Source organism: Pieris napi, chromosome 15, assembly GCF_905475465.1.
Source record: "Pieris napi chromosome 15, ilPieNapi1.2, whole genome shotgun sequence".
NCBI classification, from domain to species: domain Eukaryota; kingdom Metazoa; phylum Arthropoda; class Insecta; order Lepidoptera; family Pieridae; genus Pieris; species Pieris napi.
In genome coordinates this window covers 6,004,483-6,023,297 of record NC_062248.1, presented here as the reverse complement: position 1 = coordinate 6,023,297, position 18,815 = coordinate 6,004,483, and the positions used below count along the sequence as shown (strand labels likewise).

General features: G+C 31.7%; 1 protein-coding gene across 1 annotated transcript; it reads right to left on the bottom strand.

Annotated features, from left to right (window-relative positions):
- Window positions 1-859: 859 nt before the first annotated feature.
- On the bottom strand, window positions 860-9,862 carry LOC125056380. The gene is made up of 5 exons (XM_047659424.1): window positions 9,711-9,862; window positions 8,349-8,454; window positions 3,920-4,080; window positions 1,672-1,911; window positions 860-1,208 (listed from the first exon to the last, which is right to left on the bottom strand). The coding sequence occupies exons 2-5, from the start codon at window positions 8,452-8,454 to the stop codon at window positions 1,050-1,052; spliced, it is 666 nt and encodes a 221-aa protein (XP_047515380.1). The 5' UTR covers window positions 9,711-9,862; the 3' UTR covers window positions 860-1,049.
- Window positions 9,863-18,815: the final 8,953 nt, after the last annotated feature.

The window sequence follows — 18,815 nt, the reverse complement described above, 5'->3', positions numbered from 1 at the left end:
TTTGATAGTTGTCTTAATATTTTATTATTTGACTTCATTTCTGAGACAAGAGATTCGTGTCAATTTAACGTAATTTTTATATTAAGAGATCTCAAATGTGAAAGGTTTTAGATGACGACAACTTGCATTTAGATGAAAGTTAAGTGTTTTAATTGCTGGCTTTGATACCAAATTTAGATAGTTATGTAAGTAGATTATGTATTAACAGCATATAATTGTGTTCATTATAATGTAAGAACCCATTTCGCTCGTTTTCATTGAGAATCTATGCATTAGTATTTTGTGTTTAAACAATTTTTATTTAGACCTTTATTTTGTAGTGTGCTTGAATGTTGTATTGAATTCAATACAAAAATGCAATTCTAAATTTAAAATTGTGTTAAAACTTTTAAATTTCGAATTTTCACTTATGTTTTATGATGAACTTTGTTATGTCTATAATTAATCAACTCGAATTTATATTAATGTGTTTGTTCATAAATAATTGTTGTCAATTTCTCTTGTTCGATTAATTTGTTAATTTGTATCTGTCGTATTATTTATTTTTATAATAAATTTGTCACATTTCTTTGTATAATTGAATGTTTTTATGTAAATTGTGTTTCAGACATGTCAATTTCGTTCTATTTTACTTTATTTCAGTGCTCTATAAGCTAAATTGTATTAATTTGTGTTATTAAATATTTTTTGTGTATTATAACTTTTTTAAATAAACAAATACAATTTTCTTGTTTTCTTTTTGTTTATCTTAGTTATTTAAAGTGAGTTCAATGAAAGGCATATTTCGCGTTTATTGTTGCAAATAAGTGGATAACAAATCTGACGAAAAAATACCTAGTCACAAATAATAATAACAATATTATTTTTAAAAATTTTATTTCTACATATACAATATAAGTTACTTTATCCTATTTTGTGCATTCATGTTTTTACAGTAAATTTTGAATCAATATCAAAAAGCTTAAATCCAAAAGTGAAATTTAACTATCGTAATAAATAAGTTAAAAATAGGTTTAGGATTTGTACAATGCCGTAATGGCTCAATTATCTCATAGGCGAAGGCCGGGGTTACGCGATTTCACGAAGTTAAGCAGTTCTTCACTGTCTTCACAGACAAAAGGTTTCACGTGGTGACAGGCCACGTCGTGCCATTTGACACCGTCGTTGTAGAAGTTGTTTAAGATTGCTAAACAAGATTCGTCATTGCCCTGTAAAAGAAACGTATGTTAAAAAGTTATTCATTTCATTGAAACGCAAATTTATTAGAAAAGGTGAGTACATGTGTCAGTACCATAGATAACAATTTTATGTAGTTCTTGCCGAATACGCAAAGAATTAAAAGAAATACGATTTGTTGTGATTTATTCAATTTAGATAATATAATAACGACAAGATTTTACTACTACAAGATATTACTAGGATATAAATTTGCATCTTATTTTCACGAAGTAAGATTATATTCTCATTACACAGAAATGTGATCGTCGGTCGATTGATATTTTTAACTGACTTCATTAAAAAAAAACAAGAACGCTCAATAAGGTAGTTTTTAACGTTTCGGTTTTGAATGTACCCAGTTAATTACCTTAATAAATCACCATTAGGTAATAGGTATATGACATGGGTACTGCACCACAGAATATTAATGGCAATTCAAAATCTAAAACTTACTTGTGCAGCCTCACGGTTGTCAGGTTGTTGCTGTCCATACCCGCCGGTGTAAGACCAATCTCCGGTGTTCCTTTGAGTAGTGGGTCCAATCTTTGCTCCGGAACCGGACCAGAACCAACCGTTTACATTCGGGGGCTGGAGGTCGGTACGGTCGCAACCCGCGAAGTTACATTTACGACCAGAAGTCCAAATGTACCGCACGTTACCCGCTGCGATCCTCTGCTTTATGAATTCATTTTCCTAGGACCATAACGTATGTTAAAGTACCAATTAAGACTATAATATAAAAAAACACGCTAAAATTGTAAACCGAAAAATTTTGACGTCTTCAATTAAACATATGTTCGTACAATAGGCACTAATATTAATAAACATGTTCAATGTTGGTTATGTTCTAAAATTGAAGAGAACTAAAAATTATGAAATGGCCTAATAAAGCTATCTTACCCCTTCTACTAATATTTCTATACCTCTTTTGCCTAGACGTTTAAGGTTTGTGCGTCGCAATTACCAATATTATAGATTCATAAACGATACTATATCTATCTATTTGACCCATGTTACCTAGGTACTGGGTAAATGTGAAATCAGTTACAAGTGATCAGTGGAAGTCCACCTCCGTCGTATGCTTCCGGCTTAAGTAAAACGGTCGAGGTATGTATGCCGTGTGCCACTTGTCTGCGCCTTATGAGTAGGTATGTCAAGTATCGCAGCCGGCCATTGCACCCCTTTCACGGACGCTTCCACGCTCTAAAAACCGATCAATCTATTGCATTGTATTTGTATGCATCGGACCTGACAACTAGGTATTTATCGACATCTACCACTACGTATATCGCTTCTGCCCGCAGAAACATATACAATGGGATCAAAATTAAATAAAATCGCTTAGCTTAGATCGCCAAACTTTACAGAAACCAGCTCAATGGACATAATATAACCCTCATCTGTTTATATTTATATGTATATATCTAGTAATTGTATTCACCGACGTGCTTCCTCATAGGAAGATACATTAACAATAGTATTACGTACATTGACACTAGGTTAACCGCGACAGGAAATGTTTGGAGAAAATTTACTTCTTATCTAAGCTGTTTTCTTTATTTGCCTATTACAAGGATATAAGCAATTAAATTGTTACGCGTCTACACTTCTCTGAGAAAGCTCCCATAGAACAATAATCTAGGCTATATAGTCGTCTCTGTAGCACGCACTATACGCCAATGCGTGCGCCAAAAAAACATTTGCGTTTGGCTTCCTACTTCACTAGGTCAGCATTCCAGCAAAAATATACAGTGAATTATAAAAGCAAAGTTTAATCTACGGGAGATGGCATATGGCCCTTTCTTACTTTACTATACAGCAGTCTTACAACGAAAAAAAATGAAAAATATTAAATAGTAACAATAAAATACTACATAAATTTTGTGCTTAATTATTGTGTCAGTACAGCCACAGAGGTAATTTATTTGAAAGTTTCTGTTAAGTGAAAAAAAAATTAAAACTTTAAGTGATTAAACAGTTTCAATTAGCAAGAATATTGTTTTGTTTATAAATTGTTATGGTAGTGAATCATTGTCATACTAATAAGTCAGCACAGCATTATGTTACGCAAAAGTATTAATACTGATTGGTGCAAACTGCAATCAAAATTGTTACTGGTATGTTTCAGTTTCGTAACCACCCATTGCGATTGCCTAATGTTATTATAGAAATCAATTTGATAGTCGAGAAAGTGAACATCACGATTCACGACTGGAGTGACTCTATGATGTAAACTGGCTAAAGATGGTAACCCTGAGGTCATCTCACAATTATTGGATACCATATAATTTCTCAGCCTCGCAATACACGTAACAAAATTTAATTTACGTTAGAAGTTGGAAATTTTATAAGTCGGAACATTCGCGTAACAACAAGAGATGCAATTCTCTTTTAAATTTTTTTTTAAAGATACTATGATATGTTCCACGATCAGCTTTCTGTGCATACTAATCTGAAAAAGCTATTGTTTTTCCATGAATCAAACCCGGTTTACCATCACGCGCGTTAGCCATTAGGCCGTGGGGTGGTTAATTTTATAATGCGTAGGAAAATATTCATTTTAAAAGTGAAGTAAATTGTGTGAATTTATCGTACACAATTTAAAAAAAAACTCTTGTTTTTACTTTTAAACCATTCACTTCAATATTCCAACCGCTACCTTTTATTGAATAGTTAACGTATATGTAGAAAAAATGATTACCTGAGGGGTCTCCAGTGAGACGGCGTCCATACAGTGACGACGGCAGATGTTCCTGGCGTCTAACCAGTCCACTTCCAAATTGCGGGTGGGTGCGTGTTCCCAACTGAAGAAGTATGAATGGAGCACTCCACGACCATCCCTGTATGTTGAGTGGCGAACCCCTAAGCAATTAAAGTTATCGTTAATATTTGATTTTTTTTATATTTTTTTTTTTAAACAAACCCCTACATCCTAGTAATATTTGATTTACAGGCACGTATGTTTGGGAAGAGTCGTTAAATGCGTAGTTATGTCGTTTTTAGGACTTATACCATAACATAATTTATTACACCAGTAAAGTCAAGCTAAAGCTTTTTCATACCACACCTATACGCTTAGAAAAGCAGGTGCCAGTTCATAAAACGTATTTACTATACAAACGCGGTCACAAGATGTTTCGTAACTAGAAAGTAACGTTATGACCTTTCTCAATGCATCGTGTAAAATATGACTTTTTGCAAATAACTTTCGTTGTAATATTTGGACTTGTACCGGAAACATTTGTGCTTTATGTAATAGTGAATGGTTGAATATGAATTTTAGTGATTCACGTAATTATTAGCATACATATTATTATGTCATTAATGTCAATTTAACGACCCGTCATTTCTACAAATGATTTGGGGATATATCATTTAGAATAAGAATCATATATAGTAGTCACTACGGTAATTTTTTCTTAAAGTATTTATCGTTCTTGTTGTCATTCCCTCCCTATCCAAGACGAAAAATCAAATCTAGAATGATAGATGTTTGCTATATTGCTATTGAGTTTAGAAGAAAGTTTTTTTAGAAATTTAACAAAGTAATTGCTAATTAGGTATAAAATGCAAACTAAAGTATGTCAAAAACACTATAAAATGTTTTATTACAAAAAAGGCATCTATTTTTTAAACTTGCACATGGTTAATGTGCGTAAAATATAAATTAAAACGTGTATCCATAAATATTCTTTACGCGTGCTAATACCTTTATTTTCACCAAAATTAGGCATTATCAAATTACACACATAAAACTACATGAGCGTATAAAGTGGAAAAGATAAAATATGAAAGGCTATGTGATGTGGTTCAGCAAGTTTTTTATTTATAATTATACTCATAATAAATCAGGATGAATATTAAACATTATGATTAGATTTTACGGTACATAAAATGGAGTAGTGAATCGGCAACTTTATCAGTCTGTATTTAATATGTGAGCAGTGTTGGGTTAATGGGCTTCAGCGTGCGACTCTCATACTTGAGATCGTAGGTTCGATCCCAGGCTGTGCACCAATGGACTTTCTTTCTATGTGCGCATTTAACATTTGCTTGAACGGTGAACGTGGTAAGGAAATCGACATGTCTTAGACCTAAAAAGTCGACGGCGAGTGTCAGGTACTGGAGGCTGATCACCTAATTGCCTATTAGATTTAAAAATGATCATGAAACAGATTCAGAAATCAGAGGCCAAGACCTAAAGAGGTTGTAGCGCCACTGATTTTTTTAAAATACATATTTAGTGAAATTGTAAAATATCAATGGGACAGACATACATATATGCGATTCTTATGTAGGTTCGCGTAAAAGGAAACATAAAAAAACTTCTTTCAAGCTTCGTATATTTTTGCCAGAAATTACTTAAGTGACTTGACCGTGGCATCATGATGCCCTGGATGAAGAAGGAATAAAAAAATAGAAAACTAGTGGTACTGCCTTCAATGTTGGTCTTATAAATATGTACTATATTTAATTACAAACTAAAGAAGCGGTTTATTAAGGATTTCATAATGATTCAGTTGAATTTAACCACAACAGCGAAAAATTAAACGCAGCTCAATGTGATTATAATTTTTAAGAGACGTATTAATTTAGTTTTCTTAGTAAAAGGTAAATATTTACTAAGAACTTTTGGTCGTCAATTTTCGTTTCTGGAAAGTGAGATCTGAGAACAGCCGGCATGAAACTCAATAGTTACAGCCTCTCTAACCGGTATCGATAATATATTTTAAGGTTACAATACTTTTGAACAATGATGTTTTGTTAGTATTGTAAATAAATGATGTTCAATTGTCCGTACACTCCCATACAACTCGGTAACGCCCATAGCACATATTGCTGACATCGCGTTGCAACATTTATAAGTCCTCTTGTGGGAATATTCAGACAATACATTTTGTCACAACCGCATTTAATATAAAATGGGTTAGCGGTTAAAACTGAAAAGTGTTAGCCATGTGGTTAAACTTAAGCTTGAACGTTTATCGTGCGTTCGAACCCCGGCTGCGAATGTATTTTTCTATACAAGACAGTTTGCTATCAAAACGAAAAATTTTATCAAAACAGATGTAGATATCTGAAGCCACAATCCTGGGTAGTAGCGACACTGTCTGTAGAGGAATTTAATATTTTAAGCCTGCATGGTTTTATGGTTAACGCACATGGTGTAAAAACTATGGGATCGATTTGGGAGCAACAATTATATACAGTTGTATAAGTATATAGTGGTTTCAGGTGGGCAACGAAGCTGATAAAAATTATTTACCTCAGACGAATAGGACATAGAAATGTGTATACCTCATTGTGGGTAAATGGGATTTACATTAACTATTTATTATAATTAATAATATATTTTTATTGCTGTTCTAAAATCAAATCCTGGTTTTCAACTCTGTTGACCTATAGGCTAGTTATAAACGTCGAGAAGATAAAGCTTCATAATATGTTTATATGATTTCTCTAATGCCAGATATTTTTTCCGGCTTAAGTAGGGAATTGATATGGAAGACATCATTTAGCAGACTATAATACGATCATTTTAAAATTAGTATTAAACACGTTTCTGATAAAATAGTGAAACTCGAGTATATAGTAAACAAACAATGACATTATATATTTTATTATTTTACGTACGCAATTAAATTGTATTGTTATATATAATAAAATCTAAAACCCAACTTTAAAACGATAAATTGCAAAGTGACATTGAATAGACTTTCCATGCGGGCTATTCTTCACTAATGTTATTGTAATTACGTAATAAATATTGATTAAATGCTAAATCACACTGTCCCTAGTAAAGTTGGTCACAGTTAATGAATAATCCACGGTGCTGAATTAATAAATAAAAAATACAGTTTATATAGAAATGCCACAACTAATTACTTTTTGACTTGCAAAATTCCAAAAATTTATATGCTCCTCCATTTTCTATTTTTCAGATTAGGAAAATACCAATACTTAAGCCAGAAAAAGAAAATGACAGTTATTCTTTAGCATAAAAAATTCTAGTGCTTACGATAGAAGCGTTAATATTTATCAATGGTTTGGTTATCGTCGATCGCTTTAGATCAATTTACACCTAAGTAATTAACATTTCCTTTTGCAGACAAAACGAACTTGACCTATATATGTTTGAATGTACGAATGGCTCAAAATAATTAACGTTAGTGCCATCACTTCGCATTATGTACAGCAATTAGACTACAAGGTGAGCCACCAGTCACCACATCTAAGCGAGTATTGTGCAAGAAACATACTCGTGACCATTGCACATCTCTGAAAGGCTGCTGAAATCTAATGACCTCTGTATCAAGTCACGATTATCTTGGTCTAATTATTGTTTCACTAACTAGTAACAAATATTGGTCAAAACAACTGAATGTAACTTTTTGTGCATTAGACAAGATTAAAGGTTATTTTAAAGATCATCAGTTACCGTGTCCTGTACAAATATTTCGTTTGAATTAGGATTTTTTTCATGTTGACAATTACCAGTGTTCATTGCTCTTATTTGCAAACTTTACACAATTTTATAGTATAATTAAATCTTGCTAAGTTCGGGGGAATTATAGCTCGTAGACACGAAATAATGTGATTATTGATGCGGTAAAATACAAGTACTAAGATTTACATTAAAATCAACTTTACAGTTAGTACTGATGCCAGGATATTAACATGCATTTTTGCTTTAAGTGATTCAGTTTCTTTTTCGCTACAACATTATTTATTTAAATATTATGTTCTTTTCTTTTTTTGTTTGGCTAGTAAATATAAAGAAGATAATTCCGGTTATTACGGTGTTGTATGCAGTTTGTATAAATAAATACTGTTGATTTTTTTTCATCATAACATCTCCGGTAAAAGTATTTTTGAGTAATTGACGATTTTATAGATATGGATATCGGATTTCATGTTGTTTTTACTCGTTTTAAGTAGAGACTTATTTTTCATTTTTGTAGTGTTAGTTATACTTCATTATACTTAAAACATAAACTAAATATGTCGAGCAAATGTTAATCTTAAATATTGAAACTATTATCATAAGACACAATATTACTATTATTACACAAATGACTACAACATGCCTATTACGGAATATATACACAACATAGAAACAAAATACGTACTATTAGCACAACTCCGTGGGTCTGGAAGCGCCAATCTTCTTTGTGCTTCTGCAACGCAAAACACTACCAGCAGCGCCGCTGCAGCCAAACAGGTGTGCCGGCTCATCTGTAAAATGTAATTTATTAGCCTTTTAATAAAAGGATTTATCACCAAGGGCCCATGTTATTTACAGTTATGATGTTATTATGAGTTTCTGTCTCTCTCTGGAGTCTTCTCGAGGTATAGGTGGAGGTGGAGGTTCTCGTATTGTAAATTTTTAGTTAAAAAACAGCTATTGTTAGGATATTTATAGATTCTATATTAAAACATTATGAACACATAAACGTGTGAATATACTACTTCAATTTATTAATAATTATTTAAATTTTGCCTATGTGACACCCTTGATTCGAATGCTAAATCTTCCTTTGATATTGTATCATATGCCTACAGACTGATGCAAAAAATTAACACATAAATGACTTACGGTAATACCTTTAAAATAGTATTTAAATTTGACGGTTTGACCGTTAGTAATTAAACGATTTGTAATCCGTTACAACTGTATCTATGTTTATATAAGTTTATTGGTAAACTGGCATTAAGTACTCATATACAATATACCGTAATACTGATAATTATACATTAAGTCGATTCAGAGACTAATTTACTGTAACGGCTAATTTTAATATCTGACTCTCACGGTGATAACATCGGTACTAATTAGGTATCGTAAATGGGTAGTACTTATGTATTATATCTATTTTATGGGTTTTAGTGACATGATTTTGATGCCACCATTCAATTTACCATTTGGGACGTGCATCTCTTGTTAATTTGATCGGAAGTGTATCAAGGAAAGTAGTCAACTGCCGTTTTGAGGTAACCGAATGAGTTCACTTTCTTTTAGTTATGCAGGTAGCGTAGCTTGAGGACAATCGATACGTGAGATGAATTTATTTTGTTGTTTGTATTTGTGAAAGCAAAACTCGCCTCTCTGACCTCCTTGCGTGAAAAGGTGCTCGCGCGAGAAATCGACAATTTGGTACGCATTTTATGAGACGGAAAGCTAGCATCCGAAGTTGTTCTCAGTAGAAATTTTTTGTAATTAAAATAACTTTTTAATCTTTTATTGTAAGTAAAATTTTGTTTTAAAAAAATATGCTTAATTTTGAGAACGTTACAGTGCTTAGACATTTTTCAAATCAGGTTTTGTTAAGACGAATAAAATATAATTAAAAATATTATATTTAATTTATTAAGCCAATTTTAAAATAATACCACAGCAAACCTTAAAAATTGTACACTAATGAGCGTTAAATCTGAAGCACTGATATTATTTTATAACTGGCAAGTTCGCACTATTTTGCAATCCACGGTACCTTTCGTATTATTGAAGCTTTTGATGAACTTGCGCGTACGCGGTACGCTGTGTGCGTTGAACGGCGATATCACAACAACTGACGCAGGCACTGCGGTTCTCTCTAATTAAGCCTCCGACATTCATTCACTTTCACTTCCAATATGATGATGAGAGAAGATCCGACTCTTCGTCCCTCCCCTTCGAAACATAATGAGTACCTGTAATTGCAGAGACCTTCTAGAGGTCGTAGCCGGATATGAACATTAATTTACATAATCCGGTCACACATGAGTTATTATGTGATCAGGTGTACGACGCTTTGTTTCCCTCTGGCTGTTTGGTAATATAAGAAGCTCGATGTGCTACTTCCTACTTTTTAGTCTAATGGCTTAATGTTTAACATTTTAAAGATTCAAGTGATGAAATGATGCATTCTGCAAATTATTATATCTCAAACGTGACGAAATAAATATCGAAAATAACTCGTAACGTATGCATTGTAATTGAGGTCAAATGAATATTTTTAATATTATAGCTTTTAAATTGTTATTGAAGGAAGTAAATAGAATTTTCGATCGTTTTCACATATATCTACAATTTAATTTAAGTGATAATAACCATCTTGATAATTAATAATAATCGCGTTTAAAAATATACAAAGCCTAAGACTGATCATGTCTGAAATCAGTGTCTCCGTATACCAAAAGACAATTAAATTACGTCTTTGGTAAACGTAAATATTATTTTTTCTTTTCCATGAAATATTTGCGTCATTGTTTGTCACGCTATCTACAATTATATCATGTACCACTGCTATTCGTAGAAACATACGACTGGAAACTCTGGACATTCTTCCTCGACCAAACCATGATCATATTTACTTCATTGTAACTTGTATTTTAGAATTTTCAATTTATTATTCTACGTTATATATCTCTTTGTTAAGTATAATAAAATTGCCCCCTGCGGCACAGTACTATCAGTAAATGTATGCAAGTAGCATTTCCTCGTTAGACTGCAATGCTCTTACTCCGAGCGAGGAAAGTTCCCGCTGTGGATTGCCCGGTAGGTACCCACCCTGACATCATGTATAAGTACTTATTATTCAGAATTATATAGCTGTAGAGTTTCGTTATTTGGTTACGGGAACTTCTAGCAGAGTAACGCGGGTAAAACCGCGGGACTCAGCGTGTTTAAAATGCGATAGATAAATCCATATACAACCTACTTTAGGTAAGATTGTAGAATCTGTGTCAAAGGTAAACCGCGTAATTATTCATTGAATGTTCTGTTAGTTTTGGTAACAATAGTGCTATAAACCTAAATCTATGAATGGTGATTGCTTAACAATATGATATAACCAAAATAGCAGTGTACAGTTAAATTATTATTGAAACATTCGAGCTTTTTGTTTAGTGGTTTACCCTATACCATAGTTTACTAAACAAAGTATTTAAATTAAGCGTCAAGAAGGTAACTGAAAGAACACGGGATTTACAGAAAGACTCAGGGTAAGATAAAAATTACGTTCCTTAGATGTGTTGGTACAGCGAACTAGTTAGTTTCTAAGAAAATATTCTTATATATATATATATAAATAAAATATATATATTTATATATATATAATATATAATATTCTCATCTAAATCGGTTCGCTTCTGACAGACCGGTCGTGACTTTGGAGTAACCATTCTCTTGACAGCTTAACGAAATTATTATTCATGTAAGTACAATTAAAAATATTTATTCAAACTAAAAAAATATTATATATATAAGAATTGTGCATGATAGAATTTTAATAACTTAATTAATACCTTACTACTACCCTACCTAAGACTAAGTATATTATGTAATGAGCCATGTTTTAGCACTAATAATAGACAATATTTATCCACTTGAGTTAACCTTAACGATTACGACAACTATCTACTTTCTCCTATTCGCGGTAGGTATGCAAACAATGAATACACCATGGAATTGCTTCTACAACTTTATACGTAAGACCAGCTTTATCCGTGACGGCTAAACAAAAATGAAAATTGATGGCGGAACATCACCGGAACGAAATATTTAGTTTTCAAGATGTTCTTATGTAATGACTTACAATGCTATTACCTAAGAATTTGGGCTTGTCTTGGAATTTATGTGATAGCTACAAATCATAGTCAAACCAGCAATGCGACGATATAATTAACATTTTTAAAAGTCCAAAATAATATGTGTGATAGGCGATTCTAGTTCTAGGCGCTACAACCCTTAATGGATCTTTCCTACTTTGTCTTACGTTTCTGCAGATGTGCAAGTGATTTTTTTTTAAGTGAAACTTCTTTATCGGGGTTGGAAAAAAATTAAGTGTAACATTTTTTCGTTACGCGTCACATTTTTCCGTTACGCGCCATCTTTTTGAAGTGAAACTTCTTTATCGACGTATGGGAGAAATTTTGTAGCAAATCGTCACGTTTTTCGGTTACGCGCCATGTTGCTTTTTGAAGTCAAACTTCTTTATCGGCGTTGGAATGAAACTTCTTTATCGACGTATGGGAGAAATTTTGTAGCAAATAGTCACGTTTTTCGGTTACGCGCGATGTTGCTTTTTGAAGTCAAACTTCTTTATCGGCGTTGGAAAAAAAATTACCGTCACATTTTTCGGTTACGCGCCATCTTTTTCTTGTCCCTACCACGGTTGATCCGAAGAGATTCGAAGCCATTAGTAACAAAAATATATAATGATAACAATGATAGTAATACTAATAATTCTATTACAATTAATGAAATTCTGTAATAATCTTAGTACTACATAGTAGTACAGTAATAAGTTAAAATGAAATAATTGTATTTGTATTCATGTCTATGATAATAAAAGCCTTTTGTTAATCTTTATCTAATTTAACTTTATTTAACCAATTTCTGTAAAGTTGCATACCTATAGTAGATCATTTTTCGAAAAATAAGGTCATAAAGAAATTTCACTTCTTACGTGTGTACACCTAGTACACGCACACATTTTTTTATTATTTATTATTTATTATTTATTATTTATTATTTATTATTTATTATTTATTATTTATTATTTATTATTTATTATTTATTATTTATTATTTATTATTTATTATTTATTATTTATTATTTATTATTTATTATTTATTATTTATTATTTATTATTTATTATTTATTATTTATTATTTATTATTTATTATTTATTATTTATTATTTATTATTTATTATTTATTATTTATTATTTATTATTTATTATTTATTATTTATTATTTATTATTTATTATTTATTATTTATTATTTATTATTTATTATTTATTATTTATTATTTATTATTTATTATTTATTATTTATTATTTATTATTTATTATTTATTATTTATTATTTATTATTTATTATTTATTATTTATTATTTATTATTTATTATTTATTATTTATTATTTATTATTTATTATTTATTATTTATTATTTATTATTTATTATTTATTATTTATTATTTATTATTTATTATTTATTATTTATTATTTATTATTTATTATTTATTATTTATTATTTATTATTTATTATTTATTATTTATTATTTATTATTTATTATTTATTATTTATTATTTATTATTTATTATTTATTATTTATTATTTATTATTTATTATTTATTATTTATTATTTATTATTTATTATTTATTATTTATTATTTATTATTTATTATTTATTATTTATTATGTTGGGTTATAAGTGTGCAGCGGTAGTCGCGTGCAGCAGTCCAGTTTATTAATAAGTGACAATATAAAAACATAACAAGACCATAGCAACGCCAACTTTAAATAACGAACTATGACGATATAATATGTATGCAAATTACCAAAGAGTTTCCTCTAATACACCCCCTTGATTTGCATACACATTTAACAACAAATATGTACTAAATAGTCATTACAAAAATATACAGACATGCAATCTTAATCTACACCTAACATTGAGATGCAGCGGTAATGTTTCTGTCTTTGTAAAGCTTTTGTTAGCACATCCGCCGCCATCTCCTCGGTAGACACATACGATAATTGTATGTCAGTATTCTCCCTTAAAACACTTCTTATAAAATAATATTGAATATCGAAATGTTTAGTTCGGGCGTGGAAGACTGGATCCTCCGATAGAAATAAGGCACCTTGATTATCGCAGTACAACACTATGTTCCCGAAATCGCGCAACCCTATCTCTTTCATAAGACTATTCAGGTAAACTGCCTCTTTTATCGCCAAATTTAAACTAATATATTCGGCTTCGCACGTTGAAGTTGCTACGCATTTCTGTTTCTGGGATTTCCATGAAATCGCAGCCCCTCCTAACAAAAAAACATACCCGGAGTATGACTTCCTATCTATAGGACAATTTGCCCAGTCAGCATCCGAATAACCAATTAAGCTCTTACCTGTTTTTCGATAAATCAGTCCATAATCGGCTGTCCTCTTAAGATAACGAAGTAATCTTTTCACCGCATTCCACTGTATCTGTCCAGGATTATCACAAAACGCTGCTAATCTTGTCACGGCGTGTGTGATATCCGGACGAGTTCCTGCTGAAAGATAAATCAAGCTTCCGATTAATTCTCTATATGGACATTCCTTCTCCAGCGGAATTTGTGAACCATCGGGTCTAAAATTCACCTCCATCGGCGTGGTCACTGTTTCTTTACAATTCTCCATGCCGAATTTTATCATCAAATCATTAATATATTTTTGTTGTGACAGTTTCGTGGCATACTCATTTTTGACAATGTCAATGCCTAAAATATATTTCGCCAGTCCATAGTCTTTTAAATCAAACTCTTTGGAAAGTTCATCTTTGAAAGATTGTATGAGACCTTTATTGCGTGAAACTATCAGTAAATCATCAACATAAACCGCTAAGTATATAGACGTATCAATGGAGTTACCGTCCAAATAGTAGAGACACGGTTCCTTCAAAGACTGTTTAAAATGCATTGACTTCAATTTATTGTCAAGTCTTTTGTTCCATTGACGTCCAGCTTGTTTCATTTTTTACAAGACTTTTGACCTCAGACAATATTGCTTCCTCCCATAGAGCACGTTCAGCGCTACTTAGGGCATCCCCTAAGGAAGTTTCCACAGTCAACGCAACATCCTCAGGTAAAGTTTCTTCTGCACGGCCATTATTATCATTGGGTATCATTTTATAGACCTTCTTAGGTCGGCCAACTTGGCCTTTCTGAAGTTTTGGTCTTCCGGGACCTCTCTTATACGTTACCTCTGTATCAGCTTGCGCTATTTCACTATCTTCCTCATGACATAGAGAAGGTGAACCAAGGGGTGAATCAGTCGTCTCCACGATCATTTCTCGAGTTCCTGAATAAGATGTACTTGGTATTACGTCCACCTCTACATATTTCGGCTTCGGTGTATCAACATCAGCAGAAAATTGATCTAGCTGAAAAGGATCATGAGTAATTGCCGATTTCCTGTCATCATTAGTATCGAGCCTCGTCTTGCAGAATTTCACATCCCTAGCTATAATGGTTTTATGGTCTACTGGTATCCATACCTTATATCCCTTTTGGTTCATTGGATATCCAATAAATATTCCATTGACACTTCTGGCAGCAAATTTGTCCTTGGTTGGACTCTTGTCTAGAACATAAACTTCAGCTCCAAACTTCTGAAGATACTCAATCTTCACTGGAGAGCCAAACCACTTCTCGTACGGAATTGTACCACCCAAACTACTCGTGGGACAACGATTCCTAATATGACATGCCACCAATACAGCATCTCCCCAAAAACCTGCTGAGAGATTAGATGAAAGTAACATACACCTAGCCATTTCAACTAATGTCCTGTTCATTCGTTCTGCTACGCCATTCTGCTGTGGGGTTTGAGGTATAGTCAGTCTTCTTATTATCCCCTCTTGTTTCAGGAATTGATCAAACTTATTATAACAGTATTCTCCACCGTTATCAGTTTGTAAATACTTTATTCTCTTAGCGGTAAGGTTCTCAACATAGCTCTTGTATTCTTTGAAACATTCCAGAACACCACTCTTACTCTTCAGTAAGTAAACTTCGCACCATCTAGTACAATCGTCAATAAACGTGACAAAATATTTTGCACCACCGACAGTTTCATTTCGAATTGGCCCAACTACATCGGAATGGATGATGGACAGTTTTTCGTCACATGGTCCACTCGACTTGGAAAATGGGAAAGAAGTCATCTTACCCTGCACACAATACTTACAGTCGTATAAAATATTTATATTTGACATATCAACTTTAATGCCCACATGACCTAATACTTTTATTAAATCCTTCACATTTAAGTGACCTAAACGTTCGTGCCAGGATAGTAAATCGTTCTTAGTTTCGGAAATCGCAGAAACAGAAGCATGGCCCTCCCGCATATAATAAAGGTTGTTTTTTCGATCTGCTATGAACTTAATATTCCCTTCAGAATCGGTTACATAAGCTGAATCTTTCTTAAAAGTTACATTAAAACCTTTGCTTGTAATTTTAGATACGGAAATTAAGTTGCATCGCAAATCGGGAACATATAAAGTGTCTGATAGTTTTATCGGAACCTCCCCATTCAAACTCACAGTTCCTTTACCTTTTGCAAATGTACTCACATTGGTGGCCAAACTTAACTTACTACTGCAATTTGTCAAGGTGTCAAATTTTCCTTTCGATCTACAAAGGTGCGATGTACACCCACTATCTATGAGCCAGTTTCCTCCACATCCCGAACCAATCACTCCGTTACACTCTGAAACAGATAGAACACATGAGTTAAAATTCTCACTAGCACCTAACTCACTAACACATTTTGAGTCCTGCCTTGTTCCTTTACACGGGCATTCCGAAGCTTTATGCCCAAATTTATGACATCTGTAACATTTAAATTTAAACGCTTGATCCGGTTTATAATTCTGCGGATTTTTAGATGTAGAACTCTTCGTGGTTTTTCTCCTAGCGAACATTGCTGACGACCCCCTCTCTGTCTCCTTCCTTTGCTGTCGCCTAGAGGCATCTTCTTCAAGAATTTTAACTTTCAAAGAATTCGGGTCTGGCAATGAATCTCTAGTCTCCATTGCACATCTAAAGTTCTCATAACTTGGGGGCAGACTATAGAGTAAAATAATAGATGCAAGATCATTATTTATATTTATGTCCATGTCTAGTAACTTTTCTTTGGCTTCAAAGAAGCTTAACAGATATTCACGCATGTCGTCCTCCTCACACATCTTGTGTAATATGAGCTGCTTTAACAGTGTCGCTTTCTTAGCGGGACCCGAAGACGCGAAGATGCTTTCTAATTTGAACCAACATTCTCGCGACGTACTCGTCCCCTTAATGTGTCGTAGCTCACCTGGACTAATTGAGAGAATAATCTCCGCTCTCGCCTTTGCATCCGCCGCTTCCCAAAGCAACGCCTCTGCTGGCTCAGCTGGCTTCTTAATGCTACCATCCACATAGCCCCACACATCGCTCTTGATCAATAGAGCATGGGCCTGGATTCGCCATGAGTCGTAATTATCACGGCTTAGTAATTCTATCCGCACACTCGCCATCGTTACTAGGTTAAGCACTCTAGTTCCCCCTTTTTTTTTATTAATTTACTGGACTATGCCTGGGCCCATAACCTTTGTTGGGTTATAAGTGTGCAGCGGTAGTCGCGTGCAGCAGTCCAGTTTATTAATAAGTGACAATATAAAAACATAACAAGACCATAGCAACGCCAACTTTAAATAACGAACTATGACGATATAATATGTATGCAAATTACCAAAGAGTTTCCTCTAATATATTATTTATTATTTATTATTTATTATTTATTATTTATTATTTATTATTTATTATTTATTATTTATTATTTATTATTTATTATTTATTATTTATTATTTATTATTTATTATTTATTATTTATTATTTATTATTTATTATTTATTATTTATTATTTATTATTTATTATTTATTATTTATTATTTATTATTTATTATTTATTATTTATTATTTATTATTTATTATTTATTATTTATTATTTATTATTTATTATTTATTATTTATTATTTATTATTTATTATTTATTATTTATTATTTATTATTTATTATTTATTATTTATTATTTATTATTTATTATTTATTATTTATTATTTATTATTTATTATTTATTATTTATTATTTATTATTTATTATTTATTATTTATTATTTATTATTTATTATTTATTATTTATTATTTATTATTTATTATTTATTATTTATTATTTATTATTTATTATTTATTATTTATTATTTATTATTTATTATTTATTATTTATTATTTATTATTTATTATTTATTATTTATTATTTATTATTTATTATTTATTATTTATTATTTATTATTTATTATTTATTATTTATTATTTATTATTTATTATTTATTATTTATTATTTATTATTTATTATTTATTATTTATTATTTATTATTTATTATTTATTATTTATTATTTATTATTTATTATTTATTATTTATTATTTATTATTTATTATACCCGTTGGACTATGTATGAACCCTGTATGTTAAATGCAATTAGTTTTTAACGTATGGGAGACGACATACTTAGCGCTCGATTCTGAAGTAGGAATAATAATATGTCGTTCGTTTGAGCGCAAAGAACTGGATCAATACTATGCAGTTGACAAAATGATACGGTGCGCTAGCTACTCAGTTTCAATTCATGAATATCATTAAAACAATGAATTCTAAGCTGTTTTTCACTAATATTCCTGTATTAACAACTCAAACTTTGTTGTCGTCTTCCGGCTCCGCATACAACATACTTAAAGACTGTGTCGCAGAATGTGGGACAAGTTTTGAATTTACAGTTGTTAGTGCTAAGGACATTCTAGATGCATTTAAAGATTTGGAAGTAAAAAAGTCCACCGATCTTTGGGGGTTGTCAGTTCAAATAATATCCTCAATAATTGAATGTATTTCCCCATTTCTGGCAATTGTGTTCAACTCTTGTGTCGCATCTGGTGTGTTTCCGGACTTAATGAAGTTAAGCAAGGTGATTCCACTCTTCAAATCTGGTAGTACAACCGATCCTACGAATTTTCGCCCTATCTCAATTTTG

What these genes read in the sequence shown, in the direction of transcription:
- LOC125056380 (XM_047659424.1), bottom strand. Translation starts at nt 8,454, where the DNA reads ATGAGCCGGCACACCTGTTTGGCTGCAGCGGCGCTGCTGGTAGTGTTT. An exon ending in TCTCACTGGAGACCCCTCAG is followed by an intron (nt 1,912 to 3,919) that starts GTAATCATTTTT and finishes TTATGGTCCTAG; the next exon opens with GAAAATGAATTCATAAAGCA. An exon ending in ACAACCGTGAGGCTGCACAA is followed by an intron (nt 1,209 to 1,671) that starts GTAAGTTTTAGA and finishes TTTCTTTTACAG; the next exon opens with GGCAATGACGAATCTTGTTT.